General features: G+C 41.7%; 1 protein-coding gene across 1 annotated transcript in view; it reads right to left on the bottom strand.

Annotated features, from left to right (window-relative positions):
* Positions 1-9505: 9505 nt before the first annotated feature.
* poc1b (POC1 centriolar protein B) overlaps positions 9506-12733 on the bottom strand; it is a 121335-nt gene continuing 118107 nt past the window's right edge. Inside the window, exon 12 of the mRNA XM_070550226.1 lies at positions 9506-10473. Within this exon, the coding sequence (XP_070406327.1) occupies positions 10315-10473 (159 nt within the window). The 3' untranslated portion in view covers positions 9506-10314. The remainder of the gene's footprint in view (positions 10474-12733) is intronic.

Genomic DNA, 12733 nt, shown 5'->3' with positions numbered 1-12733 from the left:
TCAGCTTCAAAACACAGCGCTGCTTAACGCACGCATTTCCTTATCAGTAACAGAAACAACGTTGTGTTAAAAGAAGACTGTAATTAGTTACTTTGCTCGCTACAGAAAGAAATATTTTTTTATTAACGTGATTATTTTAAACGGCGTTATTCCCATCACTGCTCTGCTGTGTCTACAGCAGGCAGCGACTGAGACAGTGAGAACACTGAGGGTCTCCGTCCACCCGGCCAATCATCATCGTGTTTGTAAGTGTGTTACCGACACCTCTCTCTCCCTGGCTGCAGCTGAAGTGTGGTGGTCGGAAAGCCTCACACTGCTGCTCAACGTTCGACAAGCACATAGTAACGCACAACCTTCCGCCCCCAGTAACGGTAACGGCGTTGCAACGGCGGGAAAAGTAATTAGTTAGATTATTCCGTTACCTATAAAAGAACGCCGTTAGTAATGCCGTTATACTTAAACGGCATTACTCCCAACACTGGTGGTGTGTGTACATAATAAAATAAATTCAGCTTTAACTATTTTCATTCTATACAAAATCTGCTGATTTTAGAAGCATTAATGTCAGTTTATCGGTATCTGCAAATATCGCTTATCGGCCATAACAGTGATCTTAATATCAGATATCAGTATCGGCCCAAAAATTTCATATTGGTGCATCACTAATAGTAATGTTTAGATTTTAAATGAACTATTTGGTGTCTAGTTTTATTATAAAACCCATATAATAATTATTTTATTTTATTACATATGTATGATATATAACAGAAATAAGTTGGCCCTTGCCATGTAGACATGTACAGGACTGGACGTAGGTTTATGAAGAAGGTAAAAATACTCCATCTAGGCCTTAAGGCCACAAGCGGCTTGATGTTAATCTGCAACAATAATATTCAAGAGGTGACAGGTCAAAGCTAATTGACGGAAAGTTTGAAGGGAAGTTTAAAAGTTTGAAGGAAAGTTAGAGGGAAGCACTGTTTGGCTCAAAAAAACAAAAAGTAGAATCTGCTGTCAAAGGCCTTGGGTGCATATGCATTTTTACTTCCTGCAAGTGAGACAGAAACAGGAAGACTCAGAGAGAAGAGAGAGAGAGAAATGAACTCAGAGATCAAACAACATCTCACACAAGGACAGAGGTCCATTTGAAGCTTGTGTGAGGAAGTCAGCTTTTCTTTTCTGCATACACCGCGCCCTTGTGACCATCAGAGAAAAGCTTCCAGCGCACTGACCTCTGTAACAGGCCTTGGCTGTTTAAGAAGAGGCACACTTGGGTGCATTTCTGCATCAAACTACTGGTGCTTCCCACGTTGTGTGGTCTTGACTTTTTTAGAGCCTCACCACAGCAGTAACTAGCATGTTGTAAAGACAGGAGACTAGATTAGTCAGAAGTGTAGTGTTTGTGTTTAAAGTCATGCACCAGCCAAAGATCCACCATAGGCTCCATTGGATCAGTGCTGACACTTATGGAGTCAAATGAACAGAGACCTCCTCTGCCTTTGATGTAAACCTTTGCTGTTAACTGGAATGATCAGAAACCGGGGTTGCCTACTTTTGAATATTAAAATTCAAATGCATGAGAGAGGTAGGGGGTCGGGGGGTGACCGGACCAGAGGGTCAAATGCATGTGTCTCACTGTCAATTCATGAGAGTTGGCAGCCCTGAGAAACACATGTAAGCAAAAGGGAAATGCTTGGATTTGGTTTGATCCACTACACAGCCTAATTCTGAGCGTAAGACATAGTCTCACAAGTCCTTTTGTAGGTTTCTATGGAAGTTCTCACCCTTTTCCTTACAGACAGATGTTAGAGGTTGTTTCCTTGGCCTAGCTCAACTATGTGAGCCATTTTTTACCAGTTCCCCTTGACTTTTTATTTTAGTTCTTCTGTGAAAATTTTCAGTTTGATCTTCATAGACTTTCTCGCTCCTGAGATGCCTTAAACTAGTCTACTGGATCGCTGTCTGGACTTTGTGGTGCCACTCATCCTTTCTTATGAACGTGTTGTCTTCTGCAGCTCAAGTCAGAGACGATGCAAACAACAAAAGTCTATGAAAATGGGGCTAAAATTACAATCTTTGAGTGAAATGACAACAAACAAATGATGAAACTACATTATGAAACAAGTTATATTATAATCCTGCTAGGAAAAAATATGAAACTGGATTTTTCTGAAATATATAGAAAGGTTTTTATTTAATGTTCAAATCCTTTATTTTTTCCACCCGAGAGACTGTCCCAAACAAATGTCACTGGAACACAACCCAGAAAAGTCATCATTCAAAGATGACTAACAGGACCACTGTTAGAATAGAATAGAATCGCCTTTATTGTCGTTGTACAGGGTACAGCAACATTTGAATGCAACTCCCTTTGGTGCAAAATGTAAAAAAAAAAATACAGGAAAATGATATAAAAATAATGTAGAATCAACAGTAGTATTTACAATTATATACACAGAGTAGCAGCACTTATGATGAGGAGCAGTCGGATGTGTAGAGTGTAAACAGGAGGGCGCTTAGGTCTCATTTATCAAACATTGCGTAGAATCCTTACTAAAACTGTACTTAAGCTCAGCGAAAAAATGTGCTTGCGCCAAGCAGGTTTGTGATCTATCAAACATGGAGTACGCACAGCTGCATGCAATCTCCGCTTCATAAATCGGAGACTAACGAGTATGTTTCTCAGTTGCTTTTTAGTCACATCCCGCCCTCACCATGCCCACTTACTGCCATAAATGGTCAATGCAAAGTGCCTTGTGGACCTCATGCATATACATAAGCCGGCTGTTGCAGCGCTCCACCAATGACATGGTGACCGTAGATCAAGGCAGATCAAGGAAGCGCAATTTCACAGAAGCAGAAGTTGAGGTACTTGTGGGTGAGGTGGAGAAATGAAAGGAAGTGCTTTTGCAAAACAGGTAAGAGAAAATCCACGGAGTGGCACAGCGTTGCTGAAGCCGTCAGTGCTGTGAGTTCTTCAGAGAGATCTGTGGCGGATATAAAAAAAATGGTCCAATCGGAATTCGATCCCCAGACTTCCGGGTGACAGTCACGCACCCCTGTACAAGTAGCCAGGGCACATAATCAATCGGCTCACAGTGACAGGACACACACTGTTACAGATGCATGATATTCTGTCTCAATCTGTCCCCCTGCTGATATTCTGCATTCTGTATTCTGCGCTTCAGGCTGTGTGTGTGTGTGCGCGCGTGTGTGTGTGAGAGTGTGCGCGCATGTGTGTGTACTCGCGCAGTACAAGTGATAATGCTGCAGGATTTCATAATTTAATCCTTCTCAACAGCAGCACTGCAGGTGCTCTCCATGTCCAACATGTGTGTAAGCCAGGTCCTTAGTCAACTTAAAGTTGCGCACATTTTCCCGCTAAGTTTTCTTTCATAAATCCCAAAGTTTGCATGGAAAGTTGCTTACACAGTTTTCCGGCCCCATGTTGTGCGTAAGCAAGCTTGATAAATGAGGCCGCTGGTGCTGAGCGTGATGGTGTTGGACAGTAATGATTAGAAATGAGTGACCTAACGCATTGCTGTTCCCAAAGCAGGAATCAGATAAAAGTCACCTGTTTATGTCATTTTTCTTTAAAAAAAAAAACATGCACTTTCTTCTTGCATCTGAGGGAATTGTGTGGCATGTGATAAGTCACGTTTTCAGCATGTGTAATAAATACCAAGCATCCAGCAATGCAAACAGAAACAACAGAGGGAGTAGAAAGATGCACGTTTTCTAGCTGGAAATAGAATAACTAAATAACGTTTATGTCAATGTTAAATTTTGTTGTTCACTCTGTGATGGTGAAAAGTGTTCACTAGCTTTAAAAAGCCGTCAAAAGCCGTCAAACTTAAAGCAACTCTAAAGAGATTTCAACACTTAAAACTATTGCTTTAGAACAGGTTTCAGTGGATCTTGAGCACCAGACAGCACCCTGTAGCCCCCTGCTGATCGCAAACTGCACTCAACAGTTGTTTTGGTCTGAGTAGGAACATTAGTGGGAGGTTTCCACTACAATAGTCCAATGGGATCCAGAGATACTCTCCTGCATAACAGAGCTTCAGCCAAAGCCTTTAGCGTATTTTTATGCTCATCATTTCAATAGACAACAGAAACCAGCCGGTGAAGGAAACAGTACTGCATTCCAAATACACTTGGCAAAAATGTGCCATTTGAGAGTGTGCCTGAAGTGTTGGTGTAAAAACCTCTGGTTCTTCACTTTATCAAACTCTGTACTACTACAGTCAAGGTGTAGGGTTATGAATGTAGTGAAGTTCGAAGCTACTGCTGCATTTTTCCAAAGCGTTGTTCAGCCTGAAATCAAATGCTTTCAGGTGGCAATAAAAAAGTTAATCTTTTTACAATGTTCCACCAGCCTAATCAGTGACACATATACTGATAAGTAAACATTTGAACAATCCCACAAGATTTTACTTTAAAATGAGACCAAAAGCAATCAAATAAAGCTTTTGGTTACAGAAACATACTCATTAAAGTTTTCGAACATATTTCTCAAAAGTAGAAGTTTCTTACTGTAGAATCATTTTGCAAACGTTTAATAAAAAACCTCTAACTTGAGTGTGTGTTTGAACAGAGACATCTTTATCAACGCCTGCAGGACATAGCTGGTAGGTTTGTTCTTTCTGCACCCACTGGTATAGAAGCTGTCCATGCTTTTATTAAAAGGTGCAAATAAAACCAAGTGTTGTAACTAACGTTAGTGTTCGTCTGAGCTCAAAGTGAGATTCTGTAACCAAACACAGCCGTAGCTGCTGCTGGGGCTGCCACTCTTCTGCCGTCTCTTTTGCCTCTCTGTGCCTTTGTCCCTGGTATTCATTTATCTTTTCATGTCCCTGAAGGGGGTTAACGGGGAATTTGCAAAAAGGTAATCCTCCTGTTATTCAGAGATGGATGGGAAGCAGCAAAAACACGGAGGAGGAGGAGGAGGAGGGGGAGGAGGAGGAGGGGGAGGAGGAGGAGGGGGAGGAGGAGGAGGAGGGGGAGGGGGAGGAGGAGGAGGAGGGGGAGGAGGAGGAGGCGGAGGAGGAGGAGGAGGAGGAGGAGGAGGTTCTCTCAGATCAGTTGGGAGCTGGATATGTTGTTTACTTTCTGAGTTGTGTTGGTTTTGAGGCAGTGTGGGACAGAATGACGATGCAGTTAGGTTATTTGCGGCCGATATTGGTGATACTGAATAAAAGTAAATGCTGTTTATACTGTACCAAATACACTATTGACAACTGCTGGCAATAATAACATATTTGACTGAAATGTGCATGTGTATATAACAGTAAACAGATGTCAAATGTACAGATGCAGATAATATTTGGTATCCTTCTAAGGTGAAAAGCAAACAAAAAAAAAATCAATGGTAACTAAAATTATCTGAAACGACCAAAAATAATAACAGATGATATTTTGTGAAAATAAACTAAAGAAACATTGCATTTAAATTATTGTTCAACAGTCCCAAATAAAAATGGTGGTATCCTCAGCTTCATGTTCCGTTGCAAAAGCCTTTAAGGCAATTATTTCTGTAACTGCTTTACAAAATAGTCTGAATTCAGCCATTCTGGATGGGTTTCCAGCAAGAACAGCCTGTTTAGCGTCAAAGGTCAGACATTCTTCAGAATTTTCCTCTAGAGAGCAGAAATCACAGCAACGCCTTACCAGTCCCTCACATCATGGAAAGGAAAGTTCTGCTTTTGTTTCATTGGAATATTTTAAAGTTTAGATTTATTGGACGGCAACATTACATGTTCAGGGTCTGTACAGGTGCTTGAAATCCTTGAAAATGCTTGAATTTCAAGACCGTGTTTTCAACCTATCAGTTTCTTTTTGTTCTGTTATGTATTAGTCGGTGTCAGCTGACTGCGTGTTTTTGTCCGAGTTGCTGCGGTGAACTGGGAAAGCGTTATAAATCATAACACTTGTGTGGAAAGTCACTTACGCAGTTTTCAGACCCCGTTTTGTGCATAAGCAAGCTTTATAAAATGAGGCCCCAGAGCATTACCTCCTCAGCTCATAAACATAGACATAACCAGGTAGACACACACACAATGCACAGTGTTAGCTGTAAAGCTGGTCTGTGAGTACTTAATGAGACTGAAGTGGAAGTGAAGGTGGAAGTTGGTCATTAACTGTCAGCAGGCGGCTCTCCGGTTATTTGAACACAAAAAAGTTTGGCAGCTGATTTTGTTTGTGTTTGTTCTCAGACTTCGGGTCATGTGAGTCCAAAAGCCTGCAAGGGATTTTTGTTAATGAGGCCATTTCAGCCTCTTCTCATTTCTCCAATGAGATCTGAGTCTGACAAAATCAACAGAACATAATTATCATTGTTTCAGGACACCTGCCAAGATCTCCACCTTTAGGTTCAGGAGTGTTCAAATCACCACAACTATAATACATCTGTAGTTGATCATTTGTTAATGTTTCAATTGGATTTTTTTTATCTTTGAAGACAACAGGATGACTTGACTGAAAGAGTTCATGTGTGCAAATGTGAGATAAACAATCCAGATGAGTGCTTCCAAAACTATTCAGATGTATAAACCAAACAATCCAATGGAGTTTGCAAATCACAGCGGAGGCATTTATGTAACGTTAGTACTGCCTTATTTTACTCAGAGGTTAGAATTTCCATGTTCCAGGTCAGAAAACCAACTCGGTGCCATCAAAGGATAAAAGATCTGATTCAGAAGTTGGTCTCCAGCCCTAACCCCAAATTCAACATGGCTGCTTTGTAATGAAAAATAACAATAGCTGCAGTTATAAACTATTTATCTTACATCAGTTTGTATCTCAGCTACACAGATAATTCCTTACATACTAAGGGTTTCCTTGATTTCCACAATAGATCCAACACATCTAAGCAAATAAGGCAGGTAAGGAACACAAGAGGAAGAATAAGGTGAATTTTCAAGTCTAATATTCTGCTAACCTCCCTTTCAAACCCATCAACACTCTACGGCTGGGAATAAACTTGCTTTTTTAACCTCGAGATGATGCACGCAGCAGGCTGCATCTTGCTACTATGGTACAGGAGGACTTCACTGTGTGTAACAGTAGAGAACTCAGACCAGATAGAGTTCTAGATTTGTTGAATACACAAAATCAAACATGGCGGCAAGAGAAAAGATCAGCAGCTGGTTAACCAAAAAAAAAAAAAAAGCAGTATCAGTGGTATCGTAGACAGTATGGAAGACCTCTAAACCAGAGACAACAGGACAACGGCGGATGTGTCTCGCTTGTTTTGTCTACTCCCCCTACTGGTTACTTGCATGCAGCTTGTAAATCTGCTGCATTCATTTTAGAGGGTGCACAAAAACAACGCTTTGAACAAACGCACGTTATGTGAGGCAGCCATGATAAACACATGCACATGTAAGTATATTCTGCCCCTTAGGCAGAAATTGGTTCACATTAACTAATTTACTGTCACTGACAACTAAAGTCGTCATTTGCATTTTTTTTACTATGTGGGCGTCGGAACGAGCCCCCGCACCGTGAGAACAAACATCCCAGCTCTAAGGCTGATCTTCATCCACGTACACCACGTTTATTGCTTTGTTTTATTCTCAAAAAGATGCAAAAAGATCTTTGTTAAAAGGGTTAGTGTAATAAGCAAATGCCTTGTTTTGCGTTTCTTGCTTTGTGGTCATCTTTATTCTGTATTCATTGAGATATTTGAATGCTAATCAATAAAAAAATCAATCAAATATGCAAAGTGTTTAAAAGGTGAAGGATGTTTCTGGCAGTCTATTTGTCTTGCTGTTACTATAATGGTGTGTCCAACTTGGGGTGGGAGCTTAAAACAAAGGTAATTGTTTTTGCATTGAGGAAAATGGACAAACAACAGAGCAAGCTCAAGAGAACGTAAGCTAACTGAAAAGGGTAAAGAAATGCAAGAGCAACAAAATAAGAAAATTCATGAAGCCTTTTATAAGGCTTATGACACACGGAGAAAGTTGGCTAGAGAAACAAGGACAAAGCTCAAAACTTTCTGTACAACTGAGGATCTTGATGAACTGCAGAATAATATCAAAACTAAACGAACTCTAGTGCGCAACACATAAGTCTCTTTGTCAAGGTAATGCCACAACCTCAGATGTTGTCAAATCATGGATGCTTGTATTGTTTTGTCTGCAGAAACATGTGATTTGACAAGCAAACGTTTAGAGGAAGTGGATACGGTCTTCAACAACCACCTAGAGAAGGAACGTGTGAGAATGGCGTTAAGGAAAAAGGAGAATGGCTCTGTTCTTGGGCAAAAAGAAACAGCAACTGTGGTCTCAGACTAAGGAAAGCAGTGCCTTGTTCAACCTCTAGCTCAAAATTATCTAAACAGATGCCGAGGCTGAATTAGCTGCTAAATTAGCCCAAGCAAAATAATTAAATTCAAGAACAACAATTAAAGTAGTCTAAACTAAAACACTAAAAGCACTGTAACTGGTCAGATGTTTTACAACTTTTACACAGAAACCCTCAGCCTAACTGTTCCTCTCTGCTATGAAAGTCCCTGCTTTGCCTGAACTCAACTCAAGGTCTTCCTCAGCTGGCTCAACCACATTTATGTGACCAGAAGAATTATGAAAACCAGTAAAGTCAGAGAGGAAATGAAGGATGTGGTGGTGAAGGCGGCCAGCAGCGAGAGAGAGCTTTTCCTTTGTGTGGCTGTTTCACAGCTTCCTCTTGCTGTAGCCACACTGCTCACCACATCTCCACCGCTGGAAAACATAAACAGCTTCAGTCTTTAGGATGGGTGAAAGCAAGCCAGAAGGTCTAAAGTTCAGAAACCACTCGGTTATTCAGTTTCTCTGTTCAAGTCAAATGGGTCAAGGTGTGAAGTTGTAAATGGGTGTTTGAAGAAATAGATGAGAACTTCAACATGTATGAGGTGTAAACAATAAATGTATGGCTGCAAGGTGGCACAGTTGTTAGCACTGTTGCCTCGCAGCAAGGTTGCAGGTTCGAAACTCAGCTAAGGCCATTCTGGGTGGAGTTGCGTGTTCTCCCCTTGCATGCGTGGGTTTACTCCGGTTTCCCCCACAGATCACAACATACCCTATAGGTTAAAAATTGTATGTCGCTTCGGATAAAAGCATCTGCCAAATAAATAAACATAAATGCTGGTGAAGGTTCGCAGTCATCCAGGGCATGTTCGTCCAAAAGGGTTCAAATGAGGGCAACTGAACTTCTCTGGTTTCATGTTTCTTTGGAAACCAAAGAAGTTCAGTTGCCCTGGATGACTGCGAACCTTCACCAGCATTTATGTTTATTTATTTGGCAGATGCTTTCATCCGAATTTGAACCTTTTTGGAGAATATCAAACTCGTGTGAAGAAAATATGTATGTATTACACTCAGAATCAAAAGGTGAATGATCTAAACGCTTGTTAACTCTCAGGGCTCAAAGTTATCAAGCTGTGTCTGAAAAGACTTTATTACATCTAACATTATTTATTGTGTACACAATAAATAATATGAACTGTCTCGCCTTGCATTTTTCAAAAGTAAAGCCAAAACATTCACCATGACACAAGAGATTTACCCAGGATGTGGGGTTAACATGCCCATCTTACTGCATTACTTCATGTTTTTTTGTTTTTGTTTTGAGCATCAAATAACTTCACACATCGAAATGTACAAGGAGAATGCATATCTGAACATAGGGCAGCAGGGTAGGGACTGTGTGAATAAACAGTTTGGTGTGGGCTAGCTGTTAGCTCATCAGTCCTCTTGAACAAAACCCCCATTTCTCTAAGCTGTGCAGAAGACCGTGTACATGTCACAATCTCACAAACACTTCTCACAGGATTAGTGCAATATATGTCACTGTTTATTTTATAAACATAAATGTACACACATTTATATAAGGAGCTGTGTTTGAGGTTTGGTTTTACAAAAATCAGAGTTCAAAATAGAGAACGTCATCGCTGAAGCAGCAAGCAGCTAAAAACACCTGCTAGTTTACGAGCACACCCAATGTTAACACTCCGACACGGAGGTCATGTGGCAGACAAGCTGATTTCATAGCTGCAGCTGTCCATTATCCATAAACACACACACACACACACGCACACGCGCACACACACACACACACACACACACACACACACACACACACACACACACACACACACACACACACGTGCGCGCGAACAATTAATCACACTGACATCCGCCAAAATCCTGATTAGCCCATTGACCCCTGAGAAGGACCACCATGGTGCTTAAAGTAAAGGTTTAATAGTTGAACCAGTTACAGCCTGTTTGTTTCTGAGGGAGAGGTGGAGTGATGGGAGGGGGGTGTTCTTTCTTAAGTGAAATGAAGAGGAGATCCATCAGTCTCATCACTCGACATCCTGGGCCTTTCTCCTGATGCTTGTATGTCTTTCAGAATCTGAGACTGATGCTGTAGACACTCCTTCATCTTGTCCTCTGTCAGGGTGAGACGCTCCTCCAGCACTGAAACAGTCTTGGGGTGGGGGTGGGAGGAAAACACAAAGGAATTACACAGCAGTCAGAGAATATTTACAGAGGCAGAAATCAGAGGAGCCACGACCAGCTTCACCTCCATGGAGTCGGTCCTGTGACAAACTCTGGATAGCAGCTCTGCACTGACTCATGACTTTTCAGGTCCACTTTGTTTGTACTGGGTTGGACCCTTTTTGCCTTTAAACCCACCTTAATTATTTATGTCAGGTTTAACAAGGTGTTGGAAATGTTCCCTTAGAGGTTCTTGTCCATACTGACATGACAGCATCAGCTCCATCCAGGATTAGAACCTCCCAATCCACCACATTTTACAAGTTCTGGACTAGACTGATATCAGGTGACTGTGGAGGCCATTTGAGTCCAGTGAACTCATGGTCATATTCTAGAAACCAGTTAGAGAAGATCTGAGCTTTGTGACATGGTGCATGATCTTGATGGAAGTAGCATCAGAAGAAGGGTCCATGTGGTCGTAAAGGGGTCAACATGGTCAGCAACAAAACTCAGGTAGGCTGTGGGGTTTAAACCATGTTCAGGTGGTAATGATGGGTCCAGATAACACCAGGCCTGTTCCATGAGTTTATTTTTTTAAAATAATTTCACTGAAGCATGGTTGAAATGCAATGCGTGACTTTCATTGGTTAATTTATTATTACTTTTGTCAGATTCAAGTTATTTCTGTGACTATTGTGGGTTTTTCTTTCATTGGCCGAAGGGTTACCAATATATTTATTCACGTCTGTATATAAGACATAAGACATAGTGTCCGCAACCCAGTGACCGTATGCTGGTAGGTGAGTCTTTCCACCTGGACAATGCGAGTCTTTTAGCTGACAAACAGCAAAAGGTGATCACATTTAACTGGCATGTGTCCAACGAGCATCCAACATGACCACTCTAAACAAAGCAATCAAAGGGTCTGGCCGTACAGTGATCCCAACATCCCTGCAGTTTCAGGCATGTCCAGAACATATGAAGAAGTGTGGCAGCTCACATCGGGTCTAACTCGGACTTAATATTAGGCAGGCTGTCTTTGGACCAAAAGACCGTCTACACTGATTCCAGATCTGAACTGTCTGAACAACGATGGGATTGGCTCAATATGAAGACTTTGAGGGTGAAAAGGGCAACCAAGAGCAGAGTATAGCTATAAGAGAGCTTTCCACAGCTTTTCAACTCGCAACATCTCCCCTCAGCCAGAAAAACAGTACATTAATATTAGAAGCCCAGTAATAATATATAAATTTGGAACCCCCCCCCCCCCCCCCCCCCCCCCATGTCACCCGGTTATTTCAACAACCTTTTTACCTGCTCTTGAATATCTGTTGTGCCATATAGATCGCTATCGGTCAATGTCACCTCCTGCTAATGTGCAAGTCAGAGGCAGAAAGAGCCACAATCACGTCTTGTTGTGCTGTTGGTTGTACAAATCACTTTGATAAAAACAAAAAAACAAAAAACAAAAAAAGAGCAGGTTCTACAGCAGGAGTCACCAACTCTGGTCCTCGATGGCTACCGTCTTGCGCACGTTAGCTGTTTATTTGTCCCTACACACCTGACTGAAATGCATTAGTATTTAACAGGCCTGTGTAGAGTGAAATTTAAGCAGAGGATTAAATTACTCCATTTAGATTTGGTGGAGCAGGAAACAAAGAAAACTCGCAGGACTGGAATCCTCAGGGGCTACCAGTAACAAACCCTGGATCACCAGTGAACTGAAGAATCTGCTAAATGAGAAAAAAAGAGCCTTCAAGGAGGGACACAGGGATTTATTGAGGAGTATACAGAAGCAACTGAAGATCAAGATCAGAGACAGCAAGGAGGCATACAGGAAGTAGCTGGAGAACAAACAACAGAGGAAGAATATCAGAGATGACTGGTCAGGGATGAAGAAGATCACAGGCTTCAAGCAGAGGAAGGATTGCACAGATAGCAGCCTGGACACAGCCAATGAACTGAACAAGTTCTTCAATAGGTTCAGTTCAGGAACAAACCCAGCATCCTCCTCGCCCGTCCCCAGCCAATCAGACATCCCATCCTCCTCTGATCCAACATTTTCCTGTCACACGCCAGCTCTTTTGACCTCTAACGCAGTCATGGACTCTTCTGGTTCTATAAATCTGTCTTCAACCAAGTCAGGAGATGCTGCTGCCCCATTTACCTCCCCCTCCCACCTATCTGTCTCTAGAAGTCAGGTGAAGAGGCAGCTGGTGAGACTGAACAGGAACAAGGCTACAGGTCCA

The sequence above is a fragment of the Nothobranchius furzeri genome, chromosome 4, assembly GCF_043380555.1.
Source record: "Nothobranchius furzeri strain GRZ-AD chromosome 4, NfurGRZ-RIMD1, whole genome shotgun sequence".
Taxonomy (NCBI): Eukaryota; Metazoa; Chordata; class Actinopteri; order Cyprinodontiformes; family Nothobranchiidae; genus Nothobranchius; species Nothobranchius furzeri.
The sequence above is the reverse complement of the archived record's forward strand: the minus strand, read 5'-3'. Positions and strand labels throughout refer to the sequence as shown.